This window comes from Juglans regia, chromosome 13 (assembly GCF_001411555.2).
Source record: "Juglans regia cultivar Chandler chromosome 13, Walnut 2.0, whole genome shotgun sequence".
Taxonomy (NCBI): domain Eukaryota; kingdom Viridiplantae; phylum Streptophyta; class Magnoliopsida; order Fagales; family Juglandaceae; genus Juglans; species Juglans regia.
The window spans coordinates 5,465,261-5,477,829 of NC_049913.1; the positions used below are offsets into that span (position 1 = coordinate 5,465,261).

At 32.3% G+C, this 12,569-nt stretch overlaps 1 protein-coding gene across 1 annotated transcript; it reads left to right on the forward strand.

Annotated features, from left to right (window-relative positions):
* The first annotated feature begins 10,905 nt into the window (after window positions 1-10,905).
* Window positions 10,906-12,395, forward strand: LOC108986974 (bZIP transcription factor 11-like). The gene has a single exon (XM_018959793.2). It carries the CDS (start codon window positions 11,677-11,679, stop codon window positions 12,145-12,147), a length of 471 nt encoding a protein of 156 aa, XP_018815338.1. The 5' UTR covers window positions 10,906-11,676; the 3' UTR covers window positions 12,148-12,395.
* The last annotated feature ends 174 nt before the right edge of the window (window positions 12,396-12,569 follow it).

Genomic DNA, 12,569 nt, shown 5'->3' on the forward strand with positions numbered 1-12,569 from the left:
AGTATAAAGAAGGCAGTCAGTCCAGCCAAGGTCAAGGGTATAGACTATAGAGGGTGGGGCCCATAGGTAAAATAGAATTAAGTTGTGACGTACAGATGGCGAGTGGAGAGGGGGTAAGAATGAGATTTATGAGAGTGCATTGAATGTGCAATACGCCGACGGTGATTGTAGGTAGCTGTTGGTGTGTGTGGGGGCGGGCGGGCGCTAGAAGTAGGAGTGTTTTTCGTTGTGATTGAGCAATGATTTGGTCGCTGCCGGTGAGCTAATTCCCCTACCCACTGTTTAGTATTAAATGATTTTACTCTGTTTTTATTTTTATTTTCTGTTTGGTTGTGGGCTACCATTAAAGGACTCTTGGTTTGTTGTCATTATGCCCAACACGGCAACACGTGGTTGAGTGAACAAAGTTCCAATTATAAACTTTTTTCTTTCTTTTTTTTTGTTTTATTTTTAATCATTGTGTGTACGTATAAGAAAATAAAAATCAACAGTCATATTTATTTATTTTAAACTATGCGAGCCAAAAATAAAATCTACTGTTAATTTTTTAATTTATCAATTTCTTTTTTCAAATTAAATGCGTGAGCTGCATACTTATCGCTACTTATTTCTCTGTATTTATATAGTTTTAAAAAAAAATTATAGTAAGAATATTTATTTTAATAATAATTAGTATATTATTGGAAGAGACTGACTGGGAATTTGCCAATATGACATAAGAAATTTCAATCTTATTCTAATTAACAATGAAAGAGTAGGATCTTATTACAATTTGTAAAAACAGATTTTACAATATTTATTATTGCACGTGCTATTTTTTACTGCAACTTCAAATGCTCACTAAATATTAAGATATGCTAGAAATTTTATTATTTTTTTAATATTATTCACAGAATATTTGAGATCACCTCACTATCTAAACGCAACTTTAATAAAACGTACAATAAATCTTAATCAGCTAAAGAATGGTCAATAAAAATAAATGCCATTAAATGTTGGGACTCAAAAAATAAATATTCATCAATTGTTTGAGTATATCAAACTCCATATTATGTAGCTCTTACTTTTTAGTCGTTGCAATTTGTTACCCATTTTATGACCTTAGGCTTTGTTTTGGTATTCAAGTGATCTCTTATCACTCTGCTGTTATTTATTATTTTATTATTATTATTTATTTTATTATTATATTTTTATCATATTTTTATTATTATTCATAAATCATTTGAAATCATCTCATTATTCAAACGTAGGCTAAGACTGTGTTTAAATTATCATTATTTTTTATTATTATTTAATATTTTATTATTATTATTATTTTGTTACTACTTTTTAAATATTATTTACACATCAAATGAGATAATCTCACTATCTAAACATAACCTAAATCATTCATCCCAACCGAAAACGCTTAACCTCCTCCATGTAATATGGGGAGGGGGTGGCTAAATGCTAATACAATTTAGGCCAACAAACCTCACTTTCTCTACCAAATCATTACATATGAAAGAGCACATACGTTTCTGCACATTTTCTGGGAAGCTAATTTTTCTTCATATAAAAGTTAAATTTTTTTTTATTTTTTGACAAAAAGAAGGAAAGAAAAAAAAAAAAAAAAGGTATCGACGTGGAGCTTTCTTGGTGACCCACGTAGGGCCCTTGTTCCTTTTTCTTTTTGATTTCCATAGTTGACCTCTCACCTTTTTCTATGAATTATTTTTGTCAATATTGTTCGACTCTCTTTACCCATCACAAGTTTGGATTTTGGACGCTTTCAAATAATTTTGTGAAGCACAAAAATTATGTTTTCTTTTTAATGTTCTAAAATGTTATCACAAGCTTGCATAAAAAAAAAAAAATTAATAATAATATTAGATGCAATCATAAATTATCCAAACTCTATATATTCTTTTAGAAAAAATATAATTTATTGTTAAAAAATTAATTTTTTTTATGTGGATCATATCTTTACTCACTTTTTTTTTAAAAAAGTGAGGGATGCTTACGGATTCCATAAATGTAAATATTATTTAAAAATAAAAAATACAATTAGCATACCAACTGTTATATAGAATTGTAACCCACAGGGGATACCAAGGAGTTTTGGTACTACCTAATGATCTGTCATCTTTCTAAAAGCATCTAATTAACTTATAGTAGTTGGGTTGATTCCAAAATTAAATTAATTAATCTTACAAATAACTTGTAAAGTTGGTTTGCTATATATTTATCACCAACTTTGCAAGGACAGATTTCAAAAAATAAAAAAATAAAAATTATTCTTATTATGTAAGCCTTAAATTATCATGCATTTAAATATTAATTTTCCGTGTATGAGTGATAGGATATAATATATTAAACATTCTTCAATATTGTCTAAATTGTTGTCGGAGAATTTGTGCCTAATTTTAAACAGTAACAAGGTCAACTTAAATATATATATATATATATATATATCCTTAATTATATGCACCCAACATCGACAGGTTAATCAATCCAATTGGTAGCTTGTAGTTGACAAGCTGTCGCCAAATAATGAGCGCCTGCCGGTCAAGACTTCTTCCTAAATGCTGAAATGCATAAACGAACAACCGAACCTACAAATTGCCATTAGATGTTGAAACATTATTAAGGCTACTGCCAATTGCTGAACAAGTAGGGGTCCTCTGTCGTACTAGGTAGACATACCAAAAAAAATATATATAGAATGTGTAAAATCAAAAATAAACTTGAAAAACAAAGATTGTGCCTTACCCACTCGGTTGACACGTGAATATGAGATAATGTTAAATACAGTCTTATAATATATTATTTTTATTTTTTATTTTTGAAAAAAAATGAATCATTAAAATAATATTTTTTTTATGTAAATTTTAAATTTATCTATTATTTTCAAAGAGAGTACGAAAAAACTACACACTCTATAAGTATAAATATGGACCGAATTTTGTAATTTTCGACTCCATTTATGTAACATGTCAAGCCCCATAGAGGATGCTTTACTTTGATGCAAGAACCATCTAGTTATATACAATAATCATGTTCACTAGTAATCTTGAAGAGCGAAGTACATTAAGGTTGTGTTTGGATGTTGAGTTGAGTTGAGATGATAAAATATTGTTAAAATATTATTTTTTAATATTATTATTATTTTGAGATTTGAAAAAATTGAATTATTTATTATATTTTGTATTGGAATTTAAAAAAATTATAATGATGAGTTGAGATGAGTTTAGGAACCAAACTCACCCTAAGGCTGGTTAATTATCCTATCGTTTTCATTTATATTCTTTACGAATTACTACCTTTTTTTTGTACCCTATTTTATTAATGATGGCCATTTATAAAAAAAATAAAAAAGAAATATGTGCGTTGGTCCACACCAAATGACTCGTGGATGCAATTAGGGCCAGTTATATGGTACACTAAATCAGATACTTTTATGGCTGTTGAAATGGGCTTCAGCTTTGTTTAATTTCATGACATTTATTAAACACTTTAATTTTCAGCTTTTTCACTTGAAAAAAAAAAAAAAAACACTTTAAGAGAAAGAATATTGACAAACGAGGTGTGATTGCGTAGTCCGTGGAGAAAACTAGTAGACATAATTCAATCAAGACCAAAAATGATAATGATAATTTATTTTTCTCTGACACCTCTCGTAATGGGATTTAACCAATAAATATATTAAGCATCCAATTCATTTTTATTGAAATATATGTGTTAGTGCCTAAATTCGAATAATAGGCTGAAAGGGAGGAATGAATTATTCTTGGTTCACGATAGTGATTCAGGTTTCGATACGGTGTTTTTCATATTTATCCATAAAAAATATATGTAAATAACCAAATAAAAATAAATAAAAAGAGACATATAAATTTACGTAGTTCGACATAAAAGCTTACATCCACAGGTTATTTGGAGAACAAAATCTATTATGATAGATGATTTTACAATCTCTAATGATCTCATATATCGCTTAATATAATGAAAAAATCTAAGATTTAAGGAGGTTGAAGTTGATGCCTCCCTTGAGAGTGATTTGGTGGAGTCACCATGTGTAGTGGAGTTTTGTATGTCAAGAGCTTGTGGAGAGTCCCCTCATTATATAGAGGTTTATTTCCTTAAAGTGATTGACTTTAACTTGCCTTGTGAACCTATTTCCTTTTAGGAGTCTGAATCTATTTTATTTAGAAGTCTAAAGTCAACTTCTTTTGGCTTATCTTTTTATTGCCTTATCTCTTGGTTTTATCTCTTCCATTATTATTAATGGTAGGTTTTCAAAGGGAATGACCTAGTCAATTTTATTTATTTTTAATAGGAAATAGGCATCATTTCATAAGGAAGTTACATCTGTGACTTAAATTACATAAATATTTTTGCGACGACATTGTCTAAACTTCAAAAACTCTCAAAAGAGAGTATTAATCGCTGTATAAAATAGAAGTAGAACAACCTGCATAAAAACTCCATCATCAGAAGAGGAGAAGTAAACACCACATCCATCCTCCTAACCGGAGAAGGGAGGAACCAATACTGCTATGGACATAAGTCCAATAGCCTATTTCACATTATTTTTCCTACAAATAAAAATCAACAAAAAAAAAAAAAAAACACATCGACCTAAAGTCAGGACCTAGTCAATTTAATCCCTAACAATTTGTGAGATTTAACTTAATCATAAGTAGGTGAATTATTCCAACAATGCCATTGTACGCAAGAGTCTTCCCCAACTCTCTAAACCGTATTTAGTATTACTATAATGTTAGAAACATCACATAACACACAAAGCTTAAGTTGGTTGATTAAATTTATCAATTTTGTAAGATCAATGCTGCTTTTCATAATTGATTTTACCGTCTTTAGTTATACTTTTTGAGATAGTACATTTTAAGTGGGTTTCCATTTAAGTGATGAACATATATAATGTATAAACAGTGTAATTGGAAAAAATAAAATAAAAAAGAGTTAATCTGGCTAGTCTGTCCATTATATTCCAAATAACTACCCTCCAATGGGTGAGTGATAAATAGGCTTCCCATTTGAGCTCCCATGTGCCCGCATATCAGATGATAACGAACGGAAACAAAATCATCCCCACTCCAACCTAACCCTCCCCTCTCCCCCCCTCTTCGCTCCACCTTGCAAGAACCCCCCCCCCCCCTTCTCGCACGAAAAAAAGAAACCACCCCTCTCCGCCCATCCTCTCTCAAGACCAGACCAAAAACTTTAAAGCCGCATCTCACTCATGACCCTCTCCTGTCTCTCTCTTGTAGATCTAGAAACCCTTGAAGCTGCCGCCGTTGATGTTCAGATTGAAGTCGTGACACTTCGAGGACAAGATTGGTGTCGTTAGCCTTTCTAGTATGCCCTTTTACAAATTCTTTTGAGATTTTACTTTTATTTTCAAATTCATATTCTCTATTTTAGCCCCTTTTCACTTTAGAAATCCAAGCTATCCAAGCCAAACTCAACTACGAACCAACATATATTTATGTATAATTCCTAGCCCTAAGAACTTGAGTTTCATCGCGAAGTCCTCCACATAATCATGTAGACAGGTTTCTAAACTTGCACTACATCATTAACGATACTGTTACTTCATAGTGGCTTTCATGATGCAACTTATTATAGCATCAAATCATTGAAATTTAGAACTGTGAACCAATTTCCACTTCCCATAGTTTTGTTTAGTTCAAAACTTATAATTTTTAAAAAGAACTTGTTCAAAACAAATAAAGAGAAAAACAAATAATTTTTTTTTATATAAGCAACATTTTATTTAAGATAAAAAAAGGCATTGCCCAAATACATGGAGCATATACATTAGAAGAAGAAAAAAAGGAGCATATACATTAGAACAATTTCATCTAGAATGATCTGTTTAAAGCCTTATGGTGGTGGGATACAGAGCATATAATTGTAATGGAATTCACAGATCTGCTTGGTTTTTCACAGATCTAATTTCAAAGAATATAACGATAACCAATCAAATCACAAAGAGATCAAAATAAATCAGCAATGAAAAATAAAATAACAAAGAGATAACAAAAAAATTCTAAGCAGCACCAAGGCTACATTACTAATGTGAGCCATAAACAAATCAACAGAGACCCCGCACAAGGTAAGCTCTGGTCCTTTTCTTTTGTGCTTGTCGGTATAAGAAATTTATAATTTGTTATCACTTCAAAGGAAACAAACACCCAGAAAAAAACAAGTACAATTTGTTTTCACTTGACAAACCAACGAAGATGATGGGTGATGGAACTGGTGGGCGACGGAAATGGTGGGTGACCCAAATAAAGTCGTGCGGCGGTGGGCGACAGATCTTGCAGCCAACACGGCGGTCTGAAGTTTGTGAGGTGCTCAAAGTTTCGACTGAGGTTGAGTGGTTTTTGTGTCGACATAACTGATTTGTGCGGAAATTTTGATTTCATCCAGTGTAATGATCCTCATGATTTTTTTGTGGAATTGTTAATGTGGCGGAATTCTATTGGAGGTTGTTAAAGCCTTAGCAACGGACGGGCCGTTGCAAAGCGGAGCTGAATAAAAAATATATAATATAAAATTTCATTTTATAATAATCGTTCATCTTTTGTTATTTCCGATAGAGATTGGGATTGGGATTGGGCTAATCTCCTAATCAACTTCCCCGCAAATATTCGAGAAGAAAATTCAAAGTGGGCCAAGAATTGGCCCAGTAGGAGTGGGCTAGGCTAAATTAGATACAAAAGAAAGCCCGTGCACAATGACTTTGATCCTGTAATGCGTAAATTATTATTATAGCAAGCAATTTAATATTAATATCAGAATAATGGGTTATAATTTTAAGATTAAATTTATTATATTATTTTAAAGTATATCTATCCTATCACCAGATTACACGACATTAAAATCACCTATATAAACATTAATTTTTAATAACAGAACGCGAGTACTAAGTCTCATGACAAGCTAGTAAATATTTGTAGGGATTTTTTATGTATCAGTTACTATTCATTCTCATATCTTATAATTATAATTTTTTTATAGGGCATGAGAGTGTTTTTTATAATAAGTGAAATGTGAGGTGATGAATAGTAATTGATGAGAATAATTTTTTATATTTGTAAGAAGAAGAATGTGACTTTACTCCTTTGACCTTTCCAACTGGCTAACTTATCTTTTCCATAATTCTATCGTAAAAAACAAACTTAGGGGCCAGTTAGGAACTGGGCCCGGACCCCAAAAGGCTGCAAATTGGGCCGAATCAAAACAATGGTACAAACAAGGCATAGATATGTGCGGCTTAGCTTAACTGTTAATTTTCAGAGGATCTTTAAAAATCATGGAAAAAAAAAAAAAATAGAATTTACTTTTTAAGACAGTGACGGCATCGTGCTGGGTTGGGATGTAAGAGAATATTACACGAATCTTGGAGAATCATATCAGGTGACTTCGATAAAGGTGGATCGAGAATCATCATCTGGGAATGATTTCTACTGTCATTATTTTCTTATCTTTTATTTTATTTTTATTATTTTGTATCAAAATAGCATTATTTATAATAATTAATACATACGCGTGTATTTAAATGACATATTAGTTTACTTTAGGCGTCGGCGTTGATGCTCGTGTCATCTTAGAGTTGGTTTGCATTCACATATGGAATGAGATTATTTTAGATAAAAGATGAAAATTAAAAAAAAAAATATTATTTTTTAATATTATTATTTTAAAAATTATAAATTATAAATTAAAAAAATCAAATTATTTATTATATTTTATATAAAAAATTAAAAAAATTATAATAACAAAATAAGATAAAATACTTTCTCAATCTAAACTGACCTTAAAATAATATCGTGCGTACGAAACGCAGGCATGCATAGATGAAAAAAAAAAACTTGGCGATGAATATATGTACGAGTGTTGCAATTTCCTAAGAACAGGAAATGGGCAGTTGCTTTAAAGGAACACAAGCGCTGGAAAAACACAAAAACTAACGAAAAACCAGAACATCTCCAGTTTATGAAACAAGATAAAGAGACCAACTGAAACAGAAGAAAGCTCGGCTCTCAACAACAGCCTAATTGGTCCTTTTTTTATGTGCCAAAGATGAAAAGGAGGACTCAACTTTTAGCTTTGGAATCTTGGATGTAGTCGGTCTGCTGGGGTTGGAGGTCATTTTTATAAATTTGATCTCTTTTGCGAACAACCCACTACGCCATTTGGCTTTCACTTTCCATGTTTGCGCGCCCACACCCTCCCATGCTTTTCTTCTTCGCAAAGGAAAAAACTGCAATTGGAGCCTTAATACAGTGTACCAGGCCACCAAAGCACCCCCCCAATCATCTCTATATATTTTGGATTTTTTCTCATCTTGACAACGATGGGTACCTAAGTGCGAGACACACTAGTTTTCCATGAATAACCCTACTTGGTTTCCAGATTTTGGCAGTTTCAAAAATTCTCTCAATTCATCTTAATTCATCATTACAACTTTTTCAAATCTCAATATAAAATATAATAAACAATTCAATTTTTTCAAATCCTAAAATAATAATAATATTAAAAAATAATATTCTAACAATATTTTATCATCTCAACTCAACTCAACTCAACTCACTTCAACATCCAAACACTTTATTTAACTTGGCTACAAACCCAGAAAAGCTTTTGGGTTTTGTTCACTGATTGGCATGGATAATGTGGATTCACGTGCAAATTTACTGGTCTGGCTGCTAACCCTTTTCATTAAAAAGAATGGAGACACAAAAAATAAAAAAAAAACGAGGAAAATGGAGTCCCCAATTGCCGAAAGAGAGAAAGAGGGAGGAATTGGTCAGAAAACCAATTGAGTTATGCTTTGTGTCTTCCACTGTCATTGGTCAAGACTCAAGACTGATCAATGAATTAGAGATTGACACAAAACAATAGACATGCATTTATTTTTGTGGGTATTAATGTTTCTTGACGTCAGGTGTTGAGCTAGTCAAAATGTACAAATCCCAATGTTTTAGGTTCTGTTGATATATAGAAAATGATTTCATATACTCTCTTTATTATAATTTTTTAAATAATAATAATATTAAAAAATAATATTTTATTTAATTTTTATATTTCATATAAAATCATATCATAGGATCTTAATTTTCTACAAAATTGGTCAAGTTGTATATTGGGTGGATGCTAAACATCTTGACTTTTCATGGATTCATTGAACACTGTACAATCCATGGATGATTGTTCTGTAGCTCATAGACAAAGAGACACACTCAATTTCATGCGTATGGGCAATCAGAACACATTTTCAATGCGTCTTCTAAATGTAAAACTTTAGAATGATTGGCAAATCTAAAACTATTTAAACCATACCGAGGAAAGAAGAGAACAAAACATCAAACACCTTCTGTATCTTGCCATATGTCCCTGAATCAATGTTGCCTTACGGGGACCCCACGTTAATTCCACTAACAATGTCATAGTTTTCTCAATTTTTAATATTAGTGACATGGGGGCAAGGCAATGGTCCTTACTCCTATGGTACCCGCGAGACAGTCCATAGAAAGGGTTAAGATCAAAATATATTACTCTGAAAAAGAATCTACAATGTCTGAAGGTGAAAAGACGGAGAAACCATTGCACTCATGAATGGAAAATACAAAATAAAGGGTCAGTTTAGACAATGTGCAGTCTCAATTATAAAGCTCAGGACTCTGAGTCTGGACCCAAACTGAAAAAGCAGCGTAATTAATAGTCCCAACCTACACATCGCCCTTTTTTCAGAGACACTCGTGTCAGAACATCAACCGTGGAGGAAATAAAAAGATCCCGTCTGGTACAGAGAAGACGGTGAAAGGTAGGCAAACATCTGGGAACGTGTGTGTGTGTTTTTTTTTTCATTAGTTTGTACTTTGTACACGCACTCACGCATCACTAGATGTATGATATATTATAAAAAGTAATGAATTATACATTAAGTAAATATTATGTAATTATTTTTAAAAAAAATTATTATTTTTATAGAAATTTTATATTTATTTTAAAATAATTATAAAATACTTATATATTCACTAATGTAACTATTATTTCTTATTATAAAATAAATAAAAATATTTTTTAATGCAAAATTTGGATTTTTCATTTTTAAAGTCGTCTAATACAAAAAATATTATATTTTAAAAATATTTTAACTATAAAGAGATTATATAAAAATAAATTTATAAATTGATATGATTTGATGTAATATGTCAGATTAAAAAGTTATTTTAATTGTAAAGTAGATCTAATTAATTATGTAAAATTATGTTAGTTTGTAAATTTATTTTTATGTAATTTTTTTTATTGTAACAATTTTTTTTAATTTTTATTTCTATGTAAGTATTAAAATCGATAACTAGAATAATATAAAAAAAAGTTCGCACTCTCTCGTGATTCATGCCAAAATATACTGACACTTGTGTAAGACTTAAAATATCTCTTGAAATATTGAAAATAAAACGAATTTTAGTGAGAAAAAAATATTAAAATTGTGGGGGTTAAATAAATGAATCAAATTTACAGTTAAATGTCAGATTAAATATTTTAATTACCTTAAATTGTATTTATTTTTATAGTGTAGTTTTGAACATGTTGCCAAGAAGGTAGTACGAATACAATAATTTAAGACCCATGATGCAATCTTACATTGTTGGTTCACAGCTGGATCCGGACAGTCATGGTGTCTGCTCTTCAACAGCCCCCTCCTGAGCCTCCTCCGCCCCACACCCCCCCCTCCCCCACCTCACATGTCCCATCAACTTTTTCAACTACTTTCTCTAGCAGATTCCAAAGTTCTTTTTCGCCTTTATTTCCTCATTTCCTCATTTTGGACTTCCTCCTTTTAAAAAAAAAAATAATAAAAAAAAAAATTTAATTCATCACCTTGCCAGTCCATTTTGCTTTATATATTCCACCCCCAACACTTCTGAAGCCCCCTTCTCTTTCGCTTTCTATTTGCTGTCTTTCTTTTGCCTTGCTGTTGCAGATATTTTGGTCTGTATCTCTGAAGAAGCTCCGGCTTTAATCTGAAGCAAGCATCCCACTTAATGGGATTCTGATTTTCCGAGTCCAAAATTTAGCACCCATTTGCTCTTTCATCTTTCTTGATTTCAGGGCTTGTCCAGTATTGCTTTCAAAGTTGGGTTTTTTTTTTCGGTTGGTTCAAATCCCACCACCCGTGTCAAAACCCTGTCGATTTCTTGTATTTTCCTTCGGAGATCCCTGCTACTTGAATCTCGGAAAACATCCCAACTCTTGCATGCTGAGTTGGAGTTTCTGAGACTATTGCGAACTCCATATCGCAATTATTTTTTGTAACACACTGCTAGTTTCTACAAGGATTATCTTAATGCTCAACAACTTGTTCTTGATGTTTGAGATTCATGTTTCCAATTCTGTGTGAAATCCTCCTCTCCGGGTGTATGATAAATTCCACATTCAGGCGCAGGACCCACTTAGTTCAATCATTCTCAGTTGTGTTCCTTTACTGGTTGTACTACGTTTCATGATTTTTCGCCTCTCGAACTCTGATTATTAGGCTTTAATAGTATAGTTATATTGCCGTAATCTAAAATATTAGTTTTTTCGTGTCTGGGTCCTGTTTATATCTCTTAATCTACTCTTACTGTGATAAGTCTGCAAAAAATCTTGTGCTTCATGGCTTCCTCTAGTGGGACATCTTCAGGGTCAACTTTGATCCACAACTCGGGCTCTGAGGAGGATTTGCAAGCTTTGATGGATCTGCGGAAGAGGAAGAGAATGATATCGAATCGAGAATCGGCAAGACGGTCTCGGATGAGGAAACAGCAGCATTTGGACGAACTGACGGCCCAGGTAGCTCAGCTCAGGACGGAGAACCACCAGATCATAACAAGCGTGAACATCACCACCCAGCAGTACTTGAGTATCGAGGCTGAAAACTCAATACTCAGAGCTCAAGTGGGCGAGCTTAGCCACAGATTGCAGTCCCTGGACGAGATCATCACTTTCTTGAATGCTAGCAATGGTGTCTTTGGAGCTGGGGTCTCAAATACCTTCACTGAGCCAAACGATAGCCTTTTGAATCCACTGAATCTGTCATATTTGAGCCAGCCTCTTATGGCAACTGCAGACATATTTCAGTATTAGTCTTGGTGTGCTTCTAGTGTTTTCCTGGAGTAAAAGAGAGTTTTTTTTTTTTTTAAATGTTGGTTTTAGTGTCTAGCCTATGTTCAGAGATATCTCTATAATGGTGGTGGTAAGGAATAAACAATGTATTAATGTATTGTATGCGTCCACCATATGATGGATGTTATGTATTTCGGTGTGTAAAATGGTGGCTGCAATTGTAGTGGGCTGCTATTTTTATAATAATATTGGCCATGTTTTCGTCATAATCTGCCCTACTTGTGTGAATGCTAACAATAATAACGTTTTCCTTTTGTTTGACTAAATTCTTAGACAACTATCACATAAAGAGACGGCTTTTGTTTGACAAAGTGAGAACTGATCATCAGAACTCATACATGTCAACTAGTAACAGTGTTCTTACTGGAATTCCGAGCTGTTCA